The sequence below is a fragment of the Oncorhynchus mykiss genome, chromosome 2 (genome assembly GCF_013265735.2).
Source record: "Oncorhynchus mykiss isolate Arlee chromosome 2, USDA_OmykA_1.1, whole genome shotgun sequence".
Taxonomy (NCBI): domain Eukaryota; kingdom Metazoa; phylum Chordata; class Actinopteri; order Salmoniformes; family Salmonidae; genus Oncorhynchus; species Oncorhynchus mykiss.
Window position 1 is genome coordinate 7,783,680 of NC_048566.1, and position 12,394 is coordinate 7,796,073.

Below are 12,394 nucleotides of genomic sequence, written 5' to 3' on the forward strand. Positions count from 1 at the left end.
CTTCCAGACACAGGCAGGCCTGTTTTAATTGGCACTGTACGTTTTCCTTTCACTACACTTTCTGAATAGTAAAACAGACTTTATCACTGACTACATCCCCATTCACGTCTATGTTTGGATGAAATTGTATGAGATGGTGTGTTTTTGTTTGGACGGTTATCTGACCTTACAGAAAGAAAGACACTAGTGTTATTTTCTATTTTCCCATGATCCTCTGTTCTCCCCACTGTGTCTGCTCAGCTGCACCCACACAGTGAATAACAGAGCCTGGCTGCTGAAAAGAAACCAGGGCCTTTTTTAATTGTATTTTATTCTAAACTCTTCTCTGAGACAAGAAGCCATCTGCCTCGAGGGAAAAAGACCATAACCGTCACACTCTCTCTCTCTCAATACGTACTGTATACCCCCTCCCTCCGCCTCTCCCCCTTCCTTTTTCTGTGTCATACATTTTCTTCATCCGCCTGTCTCTCTCTTCCTCCAGATCCCTTACTCTTCTCTCTGCTCCGTCTAGTTTAGATCCTCCTCCTGGTCTTTGATAGACATCCTATCTCTGTGACAAACAGCTTCTCCTGTCCTGACTGTTACCCGTTCAGCCATTTTAAATCAAATGTTTTAGATACATGCTTTGTAAACAACGGGTGTAGACAGTGAAATACTTCCGGACTCTTCCCAAAAATGCAGAGAAATAAAAGCTAAATAATAGAAAAGTAATAATAAATACACAATGAGTAACGATAACTTAGCTCTATACACAAGGTACCAGTACTGAGTCGATGTGCAGCGGTACAAGCTAATTTTTGTATATATATTTTTTTATTTCACCTTTATTTAACCAGGTAGGCCAGTTGAGAACACCTTTATTTAACCAGGTAGGCCAGTTGAGAACAAGTTCTCATTTGCAACTGCGACCTGGCCAAGATAAAGCAAAGCAGTTCGACACATACAAACAACACAGAGTTACACATGGAATAAACAAACATACTTTTTCTACTGTATTATTGACTGAATGTGCAAATGAGGTAGGATAAGGGAGGTAAGGCAATAAATAGGCCATGGTGTGCGAAGTAATTACAATATAGCAATTAAACACTGGAATGGTAGATGTGCAGAAGATGAATGTGCAAGTAGAGATACTGGGGTGCAAAGGAGCAAGATAAATAAATACAGTATGGGGATGAGGTAGTTGGATGGGCTATTTACATATGGGCAATGTACAGATAGGCTATGTGCAGTGATCTGTGAGCTGCATAGTGGTATCATCAGCAAACTTAATGATGGTGTTGTAGTCGTGCGCGGCCACAGGGAGTACAGGAGGGGAATAAGTACGCACCTCTGAGGGGTCCCCGTGTTGAGGGTCAGTTTGGTGGATGTGTTGTTGCCTACCCTCACCACCTGGGGGCAGCCCGTCAGGAAGTCCAGGATCCAGTTGCAGTGGGAGGTGTTCAGTCCCAGGGTCCATAGCTTAGTGATGAGCTTGGAGGGCACTAAGGTGTTCCTCTTGTCCAGGTAGGAGAGGGCAATGTGGAGCTGTTAGGGAGGTTTGTGAATTGGTGAGGGTCCAGGGTGTCTGGGATGATAGTGTTTATGAGCCATGACCAGCCTTTCAAAGCATTTCATGGCTGCAGGTGTGAGTGCTACGGGGTGATAATCAATTAGACAGGTTACCTTGGCATTCTTAGGCACTGGGACTATGGTGATCTGCTTGAAACATGTAGGCATTACAGACTGGGTCAGACAGAGGTTGAAAATGTCAGTGAAAACACTTGCCAGCTGGTCAGTGCATGCTCTGAGTAAGTGTCCTGGTAATCCATATTTATCCTGGTAATCCGGGCCTTGTGAATGTTAACTTGTTTAAAGATATTACTCCCACTGGCTACGGAGAGCGTGATCCCACAGTCATCTGGAACAACTGGTGCTCTCATGCATGGTTCAGTGTTGCTTGCCTCAAAGCGAGTATAGAAGGCATTTATTTACCTTATCTGGGAGGCTCGTGTCACTGAGCAGCTCGCGGCTGGGTTTCCCTTTTGTAATCTGTGATAGTTTGCAAGCCCTGCCACATCCGAAGAGTGTCAGTGCCGGCATAGATCGAATCATACTAAGTTGTGCATTGACCATTTGCCTGTTTGATGGGTCGTCAGAGGTTGTAGCAGGATTTATGTGCTCCCGCTAATTGAAAGCGGCAGCCCTAGCCTTTTCAGTGCGGATGTTATCTGTAATCCATGACTTCTGGTTGGGATATGTACGTACGGGCACTGTGGGGACAACGTCGTTGATACTTATTAATGAAGCCGGTGACTGATGAATCCCATAACACATTCCAGTCTATGGTAGTGAAACAGTCCTGTAGCTTAACAACCACTTCATCGAACCACTTCCTTATTGAGCACGTCATTGGTACTTCCTGTTTTTGAGTTTTTGCTTGTAAGCATGAATCATGAGGATAGGGTTATGGTTAGGGACAGCTTTGTATCCATTTGTGTGTGTGGAGTAAATGTTTTGTCTCATCTAATTTCACAGTTGACATGCTGGAAGAAATGAGAAGACATTACTTCTGTAGCTACAGCACAACATGGTCCTCAGTCTACGTTACGGAAGTTTGGACGGTGTACAGGAGGCCCAAAGCCATATTTTTTTAAACGGCTTCTATGTCTATTACAACCTTTTTAAAGCTGCCTATCCTCTCATTTCAGCTGAAGTGTCTCTGAGCTGAGTGAGCTTCAAGCATATACAGTGCCTTGCGAAAGTATTCGGCCCCCTTGAACTTTGCGACCTTTTGCCACATTTCAGGCTTCAAACATGGATATAAAACTGTATTTTTTTGTGAGGAATCAACAACAAGTGGGACACAATCATGAAGTGGAACGACATTTATTGGATATTTCAAACTTTTTTAACAAATCAAAAACTGAAAAATTGGGCGTGCAAAATATTCAGCCCCTTTACTTTCAGTGCAGCAAACTCTCTCCAGAAGTTCAGTGAGGATCTCTGACTGATCCAATGTTGACCTAAATGACTAATGATGATAAATACAATCCACCTGTGTGTAATCAAGTCTCCGTATAAATGCACCTGCACTGTGATAGTCTCAGAGGTCCGTTAAAAGCGCAGAGAGCATCATGAAGAGCAAGGAACACACCAGGCAGGTCCGAGATACTGTTGTGAAGAAGTTTAAAGCCGGATTTGGATACAAAAAGATTTCCCAAGCTTTAAACATCCCAAGGAGCACTGTGCAAGCGATTAATATTGAAGGAAGGAGTATCAGACCACTGCAAATCTACCAAGACCTGGCCGTCCCTCTAAACTTTCAGCTCATACAAGGAGAAGACTGATCAGAGATGCAGCCAAGAGGCCCATGATCACTCTGGATGAACTGCAGAGATCTACAGCTGAGGTGGGAGACTCTGTCCATAGGACAACAATCAGTCGTATATTGCACAAATCTGGCCTTTATGGAAGAGTGGCAAGAAGAAAGCCATTTCTTAATGATATCCATAAAAAGTGTTGTTTAAAGTTTGCCACAAGCCACCAGGGAGACACACCAAACATGTGGAAGAAGGTGCTCTGGTCAGATGAAACCAAAATTGAACTTTTTGGCAACAATGCAAAACGTTATGTTTGGCGTAAAAGCAACACAGCTGAACACACCATCCCCACTGTCAAACATGGTGGTGGCAGCATCATGGTTTGGGCCTGCTTTTCTTCAGCAGGGACAGGGAAGATGGTTAAAATTGATGGGGAGATGGATGGAGCCAAATACAGGACCATTCTGGAAGAGAACCTGATGGAGTCTGCAAAAGACCTGAGACTGGGACGGAGATTTGTCTTCCAACAAGACAATGATCCAAAACATAAAGCAAAATCTACAATGGAATGGTTCAAAAATAAACATATCCAGGTGTTAGAATGGCAAAGTCCAGACCTGAATCCAATCGAGAATCTGTGGAAAGAACTGAAAACTGCTGTTCACTAATGCTCTCCATCCCAACCTCACTGAGCTCGAGCTGTTTTGCAAGGATGAATGGGAAAAAATGTCAGTCTCTCAATGTGCAAAACTGATAGAGACATACCCCAAGCGACTTACAGCTGTAATCGCAGCAAAAGGTGGCGCTACAAAGTATTAACTTAAGGGGGCTGAATAATTTTGCACGCCCAATTTTTCAGTTTTTGATTTGTTAAAAAAGTTTGAAATATCCAATAAATGTCGTTCCACTTCATGATTGTGTCCCACTTGTTGTTGATTCTTCACAAAAAAATACAGTTTTATATCTTTATGTTTGAAGCCTGAAATGTGGCAAAAGGTCGCAAAGTTCAAGGGGGCCGAATACTTTCGCAAGGCACTGTATTTATCTCTCCCTTAGGGTCATTCCCTTCCTCAACTATTCTACACTTCCAGCTCTTCATCATTCCATCACAGCTACAAAATCCTCTGTTCTAGTTTAATTCTGACATTCCCTCATTCTGATGAGGCCCTCCTGGTGTTTTAGAAGGAGTGGATGTTTAGAAGGAGAGTCGCTCAAAATGTGCTGTAAATTCGGCAACAGCCCCCCCATTGAGTCAGGACATGGCCACCATGAACTCTGCCTGAGACCTGACAGGGATTTGGCCACTGTGGGATTACACCTTCAGTGGGGATTACGGCCATAATCCCTGCCAATCCCAGTGGATGATCATGGTCGGGTGCTGTTCTGCTGGGGGGTTTAAGAGCAGAGCAGAGTGATTGGTGGGAGCAGGCTGGAGTCATAGCGGCTGTTTGTAGTCTGGCTGCAGTCTAGGCAGGGAGAGGAAGACCACCAGTGGATTGTGAGGCATGAAGGTCGAGATGTAGTTGACTAATCTGTTTCTACTGGACTGGAAGGAATCTAGGAGCATGTCGTGGCTCTTCTGGGCCAGAAGGATAGTGCCAGGACTCATGTTGTGTGGAGGGGACTTGGTTATGTAACTGTTGTTGGTGGGGGGGGGTTTGTTACCGTGGGCTACTGGCAGTTCAGTATTATCTCCAGTTGAGTGTGTATGTCCGGGAGGCAACGTGCTAATAGGTAGTGTGACATGGTTCTCTGTGTCTGTAGAGAGTTTGACTGCAGCCATTGATCCTGCTTTAGATTGCTGCTGAGCCGTGAAGAGCTGTACTGACAGCTCCCCCTCACCCCACGCACACTCACTCTAACCCCACACACCCACCTAGCCCCTCCCCACCAACCAAGGGACTCTCCTCCTAGCCCCTCCCCACCAACCAAGGGACCCTCCCCCCGGATTTCTCTCTCTCCTATTGGGTGTGTGTGAATGAGAGCCATTGTGTGAGGCACACTCCTGCCCTGGGGGCCGCCCACTGCTGCTGGCTGCTCTCTGCTTCTTTTCCCTGGAGCTGGAGCTCAGAACAGATGCAGAGCCGCCCCCATCCTGACTGTCAGTCTGTACCCTCCTGGGTCCCAGCAGCAGCAGGAAGAGGAGTAGGAGGAACAGAGGGAGGAGGAGGGGAGTGGAGCACAGCGGCCGTGTCCTCCTCGTTGGGCGGCTGCCGCCGGCGTCTGTTACCCAGCACTGGGCGCTACGTCCTCCAGCACTCACCACACGGCTCACCAGAGGAGACCGAGGCTCTGTGGGAGCCCGGACTAGGACCAGGACAGGGGGACACAGTCAGACACACGGCAGCGGCCATGGAAGTGGAGGAAGGGAGCAAGGGTCCGGGAGGAGGGATAGGGCCAGGAGATGTAACGGTCCACAAGACCAAGAGAGGGGAGCGGAAGAGGCAGGAGCTACTGGCCTTCGCCCTGAGGGTCAAGTTGGGGAGCAGAAAAACTTTACTCTGGAAGCCTCTAAAACTGTTGGCTTCCTGTCCACAGATCACCACTTCTCCTCTGGTACGGCACAGCACCCTGAAAGACTGCCCCTCCGAGAAGCAGAGCTCCTATGACAAGATCCACAACTTCAAGGTGAGATGGTTTGTTTGATTGAACCTTTTTAAAAGAGGATGTAGTGAGGTACTGGGAGGGAGGGAGGGAGGGTGTGAGAGTCGACTGCTTTAGGACCTCTGTAGGAGGTCTGCCTCTCTGTAGATTCTTTGTTCAAAGCTCTGTTTGAAGCTCTTTCACCTCAGGAAATGATTCCATTCCTACAGGCAGCTCTGCTTGTCCATGCAGGCTCTGGGAGATTAAGTTCTGTCAGGTTGATCTGAAACTTAAAAGTGATGTTCCTCAAAGTGACAAAGTAACCGATTTCAATGACTCTTTTTTATCTGCTTAGTGAGCTGCCTACCTGTCACTAGACTGGCTACCAGTTAGGTACCATTATAACACAGAGACTGATGTTATTCATCATCATGTGCTTTCATGATGAAAGCTGTCTTGTGGGCACGTGCAGCTGTCAGCCATATGTCTAAATCTATCGACTGAGCTTCATGGATATGGCGTATGTTTTAACCCATTAACGGCTGTAAACATTAATGGGCTGAGATTTTTGAGCACTTTAACCTCTTTGTTTCATCTTGATTTTCAAAAACAGAAATACAGTTGACATATTGAAATAAATATTGAATACAACACAAGATTTTGGTGTGTGAGACCAACACAAACTTGGCAGTAAACCTAACCCAGTATTATTGACCTCTCAGCTTCATCAAATCTAAACATTTCAAACAGAAAACCAGAGAAAATTAACAATGACAAATTATTTCATGAAGAAAGCAAAATCCTAAGAAAGAAATTGAGAAACCTATCCAACCAAAAACATAGAGACCCAGAACCTCAGCCTACACTATGGTGAATCACTAAAACAATACAGACATACAATACGGAAAAAGAAGGAACAGCAGGTCTGAAATCAGCTCAATGTAATTGAAGAATCCATAGACTCTTAGAAAACCCTAAACAAACAGAGTTATCTATCCAACATGAAAATGAATGGGTAAACCACTTCTCCAATCTTTATGGCCCTACAAGAAAGAACAAACAGCAGAAACCTGATCAAATACACATTTTAGAATCAACCATACAAGACTACCAGAACCCACTAGATTATCCAATTACATTGAATGAACTACAGGACAAAATACAAACCCTCCAACCCAAAAAGTCCTGTGGGGTTGGTGTCCTCAATGAAATGATAAAATATACAGACCACAAATTCCAATTGGCTATACTTAAACTCCTTTAACATCATCGTTAGCTCTGGCATATTCCCCAATATCTGGAATCAAGGACTGATCACCCCAATCCACAGAAGTGGAGACATTTGACCCTAATAACTACTGTGGGATATGTGTCAACAGCAACCTTTTGGAAAATCCTCTGCATTATCATTAACAGCAGACTCATACATTTTCTCAGAGAAAACAATGTACTGAGCAAATGTCAAATTGGCTTTTTACCAAATGACCATAAAACAGACCATGTATTCACCCTGTACACCCTAACAAACAGGCAAAGTCTTCATGCTTTGTTGATTTCAAAAAAGCTTTTGACTCAGTTTGGGATTAGGGTCTGCTATACAAATTGATGGAAATTGGTGTTGGGGGAAAAACATACGACATTATAAAATCCATGTACACGGTTAAAATTGGCAAAACACACTTTCTTTCCACAGGGCTGGGGGGGTGAGACAGGGATGCATCTTAAGCCCCCCACCCTCTTCAACATATATCAACGAATTGGCGAGGGCTCTAGAGCAGTCTGCAGCACCCGGCTTCACCCTACTAGAATCTGAAGTCAAATGTCTACTTTTGCTGATGATTTGCTGATGATCTGGTGCTTCTGTCACCAACCAAGGAGGGCCTACAGCAGCACCTAGATCTTCTGCACAGATTCGGTCAGACCTGGGCCCTGACAGTAAAATCTCAGTAAGACTTGAGATTGACAGAGACAGAGATTGGCCCAGTGTCGTCCGGGTTAGGGAGGGTTTGACCGGCAGGGATATCCTTGTCTCATCCTTGTCTCGCGCACTAGTGACTCCTGACTCCTGTGGTGGACCGGGCGCAGTGCGCGCGGGCCAGGTGTACAGTGTTTCCTCCGACACATTGGTGCGGCTGGCTTCCTGGTTGGATGTGCATTGTGTCAAGAAGCAGTGTGGTTGGGTTGTGTTTTGGAGGACGCATGGCTCTCGACCTTTGTCTCTCCCGAGTCCGTATGGGAGTTGCAGCGATGAGACAAGACTGTAACTAATTGAATACCATGAAATTCGGGAGAAAAAAGGGGTAAAAAAAAAAACTAAGACTAAAATAATGGTGTTCTGGTTGCCAGGACCACAAATTCCATCTAGACACCGTTTAACTATACATAAGGCCTTAACCTCGGCCTTAACATCAGTGCCACAGGTAACTTCCACAAAGCTGGGGACGAACTGAGAGACAAGGCAAAAGGAAATAAAATTCGACATATCAATTAGTATCTGGCTAAAAATACTTAAATCAGTTATTGCCCTTTATGGTTGTGAGGTCTGGGGTCCGCTCACCAACCAAGAATTCACAAAATGGGACAAACACAAATATCCTCTGTGTACAATGTAAAACACCAAATAATGCATGCAGAGCAGAATTAGTCCGATATCTGCTCATTATCAAAATCCAGAAAAGAGCCATTCAATTCTACAACCACCTAAAAGGAAGTGATTCCCAAACTGTTGATAACAAGCAAGCTGGTCCTGGGGCTCTGTTTGCAGACCCCACAGAGCCCCAGGACAGCAACACAATTAGACTCAACCAAATCATAAGACAACGAAAATATACTTTTTTGATACATTGGAAAGAATGAACAAAAACAACAGGGCAAACTAGAATGCTACTTGGCCCTAAACAGAGAGGACACAGTGGCAGAATACCTGACCACAGTAACTGACCCAAAATGTAGGAGATCTTTGACTATGTACAGACTCAGTGAGCATAGCCTTGCTATTGAGAAAGGCTGCGTAGGCAGACCTGGCTCTCAAGAGAAGAAACTGAGCTGCACTTCCTAACCTCCTGCCAAATGTATGACCATATTAGAGACCCACATTTCCCTCAGATTACACAAACCCACAAAGAATTAGAAAACAAATCCAATTTTGATAAACTCCCATATCTATTGGGTGAAATACCAGTGTGCCATCACAACAGCAGTATTTGTGACCTGTTGTCACAATAAAAGGACAACCAGTGAAGTATAACTATAACCCATATTTCTGTTTTATTTATTTTCCCTTTTGTACTTGACATTTTTGCACATAATATGACATTTGTAATGTCTTTTATTTTGGAACTTCTGTGAGTGTAATGTTTACTGTTCATTTTTGTTTATTTCACTTTTGTTTATTATTTGGTTCACTTGCTTTGACAATGTTAACATATGTTTCCCATGACAATAAAGCCCTTAAATTGAATTGAGAGAGAGAAAGCGATCTCTCCTCATGGGCACCTGAATACTTTCCTGCCATTGTGTCTCAGGTTTCAGTGAGCCTGCAGGGTAGAATGGCCTCCTAACCTCCAGCTCTCCAGCCCAGTGTCTGGTCCCATTTCAGAATGGAACAACAAACCACCCAGCTGCTCAGCACCTGTCAAGAGCCCTTATCTGTACTCTTCTATCAATCTAACGTAACCTAATAACTCTTTAGTGAAGTGGTCGGTGCAGGCTTGCGTGTGTGTGAACATGTTTGCATGAATCCAGCAGCCCGGGCAGGAACAGATGCCAGACACTTTGGAAATCCTTTTAATCTGTATACACAGTCACTCATTGGGCTTGGGGTCCCTTCTTCCCTCCCACTGTAGACTGGGCATGGGGTCCCTCCCACTGTAGACTGGGCTTGGGGTCCCTCCCTCCCACTGTAGACTGGGCTTGGTCCCTTCTTCCCGCTCACTGTAGACTGGGCATGGTCCCTTATTCCCTCTCACTGTAGACTGGGCTTGGGGTCCCTTCTTCCCTCCCACTGTAGACTGGGCTTGGGGTCCCTTCTTCCCTCTCACTGTAGACTGGGCTTGGGGTCCCTTCTTCCCTCTCACTGTAGACTGGGCTTGGGGTCCCTTCTTCCCTCCCACTGTAGACTGGGCATGGGGTCCCTCCCACTGTAGACTGGGCTTGGGGTCCCTTCTTCCCTCCCACTGTAGACTGGGCATGGGGTCCCTCCCACTGTAGACTGGGCTTGGGGTCCCTCCCTCCCACTGTAGACTGGGCTTGGGGTCCCTCCCTCCCTCCCACTGTAGACTGGGCTTGAGGTCCCTCCCTCCCTCCCACTGTAGACTGGGCTTGGGGTCCCTCCCTCCCTCCCACTGTAGACTGGGCTTGGGGTCCCTCCCTCCCTCCCACTGTAGACTGGGCTTGGGGTCCCTCCCTCCCTTCCACTGTAGACCGGGACCAGAGACCAGGGCTGACCAGAGACCAGGGCACCCTATTCCCTAGATAGAGGACTAGTTTCACCAGGGCAAAGTAGTGCACTATATAGGGTATAGGGTGCCATTTGGGACCCAAACAAGTATTCTCTGGCTTACTGAAGAGACATTCCTCTGTCATTACTAAGCACAGTGTGAAGAGCTGTGGCACATCCAGGTAAACAAGTATCCCTCTATTTTGACATGGTGTAATAGTTACTTCCCAAGCCAGAGCAACCTATAGCACAGTAAGCCACGTCCGACCCAGAGCAGCCTATAGCACAGTAAGCCACGTCCGACCCAGAGCAGCCCGTAGGACAGTAAGCCACGTCCGACCCAGAGCAGCCCGTAGGACATAAGCCATGTCCGACCCAGAGCAGCCTATTGGGGCCTACTCGCCTACAGTAACCATCTGACCTGCCCTGGGGCCTACTCGCCTACAGTAACCATCTGACCTGCCCTGGATCCCACTCGCCTACAGTAACCATCTGACCTGGGTACTACTCACCTACAGTAACCATCGGACCTGGGTCCCACTCACCTACAGTAACCGTCTAACCTGCCCTGGGGCCCACTCACCTACAGTAACCATCGGACCTGGGTCCTACTCACCTACAGTAACCGTCTAACCTGCCCTGGGGCCAACTCGCCTCCAGAAATACAATGAATTAGAAAATTCACAGATCTTGTGTGTTTCTGTTTGCGTATATGTGTGTGTGTGATTTTAGAGTTATGTTTGTTCAGTGAGGTATGTGTGATTTAGAGTTATGTTTGTTTACTGTGTGCGTGTGTGATTTAGAGAGTTATGTTTGTTCAGTGAGAGCGAGAAGGTGTGGCGTGTGTGTCTTCCAGACTCTAATCTGTTGCTGTGTTGTCTCACCCTTCCATAGGTTCATACTTTCCGAGGGCCTCACTGGTGCGAGTATTGCGCCAACTTCATGTGGGGCCTCATAGCCCAAGGGGTCCACTGCTCAGGTACCCTCCTCTTCCATTCAGACATCCCAACACTGCTGACCTAGCTACCATCACTGACCTTTCATGGGTACTTCATTACATTAGAGTACCATCCCAAATATCACCCTATTCCCTATGTAGTCCACGTGTAGGGCTCATAGGGTTCTGATCTAAAGTTTTACAGGGAATAGGATGCAATTTTACAGGGAATAGGATGCAATTTGGGATGAAAGCCTAAAGAAAATAACTCCAATCCCTGATCAGACCCTCGGGGCCCTGTTAACATCCCTGATCAGACCCTCGGGGCCCTGTTAACATCCCTGATCAGACCCTCGGGGCCCTGTTAACATCCCTGATCAGACCCTTGGGGTCCTGTTAACATGTTCAATAAATCATCCGTGTAACCAGGCTTTGTCTCATTTTATCCCCCGTGTTTACCACAAATAAACAATATGACTTCCAAGTTTTGATTTATTTCAAGAATTCACGTTTGATCAAATATCAATCAAATTGAACTGATCGGACGTCTCTGTCCGGTTGGGTTTCATGTCATGTGACTAATGTCATGTGACTAATTGTAACACATGAGATATCAAACTTGAAATGCCTAATAATGTCTTTATTTTTAAATGCTATGACAATAAAAAGGGTATTACAATATTACGTCTAAGCCTGGATCATGTCATGGAATGTAGAGTCCAGGAAATGTGGTCTGTTCCATGTAAATCAATGGTTGGATGAGGCCTGTGAAATGTGGTCTGTTCCATGTAAATCAATGGTTGGATGAGGCCTGTGAAATGTAGTAATTTAGCATTCCTCAGTGACACCTGGGACAAACCAGTTCCCCCTGTGACTATGGCTGTCAACTATTTATAAACAAGACAGACGCTCACAGAGCGCTTAGAAGGTGTATCAACGGGACACACCCAGTCAAGCAAGGACACCCAAATACTGGATCCACAAAACTGCAACAAGGCTGGCTGTGCTGTGCTGGCTGGCTGTGCTGGCTGGCTGGCTGTGCTGGCTGGCTGTGCTGGCTGGCTGTGCTGGCTGTGCTGGCTGGCTGTGCTGGCTGGCTGTGCTGTCAAATCAAATTTTATTGGTCACATACAC

At 46.0% G+C, this 12,394-nt stretch overlaps 1 protein-coding gene across 1 annotated transcript in view; it reads left to right on the forward strand.

Moving 5' to 3' along the window:
• chn2 (chimerin 2) overlaps positions 1-12,394 on the forward strand; it is a 72,485-nt gene that overhangs the window by 50,723 nt on the left and 9,368 nt on the right. Inside the window, exons 7-8 of the mRNA XM_036936905.1 lie at positions 5,841-5,930; positions 11,218-11,302. Coding sequence (XP_036792800.1) covers positions 5,841-5,930; positions 11,218-11,302 — 175 coding nt within the window. The remainder of the gene's footprint in view (positions 1-5,840; positions 5,931-11,217; positions 11,303-12,394) is intronic.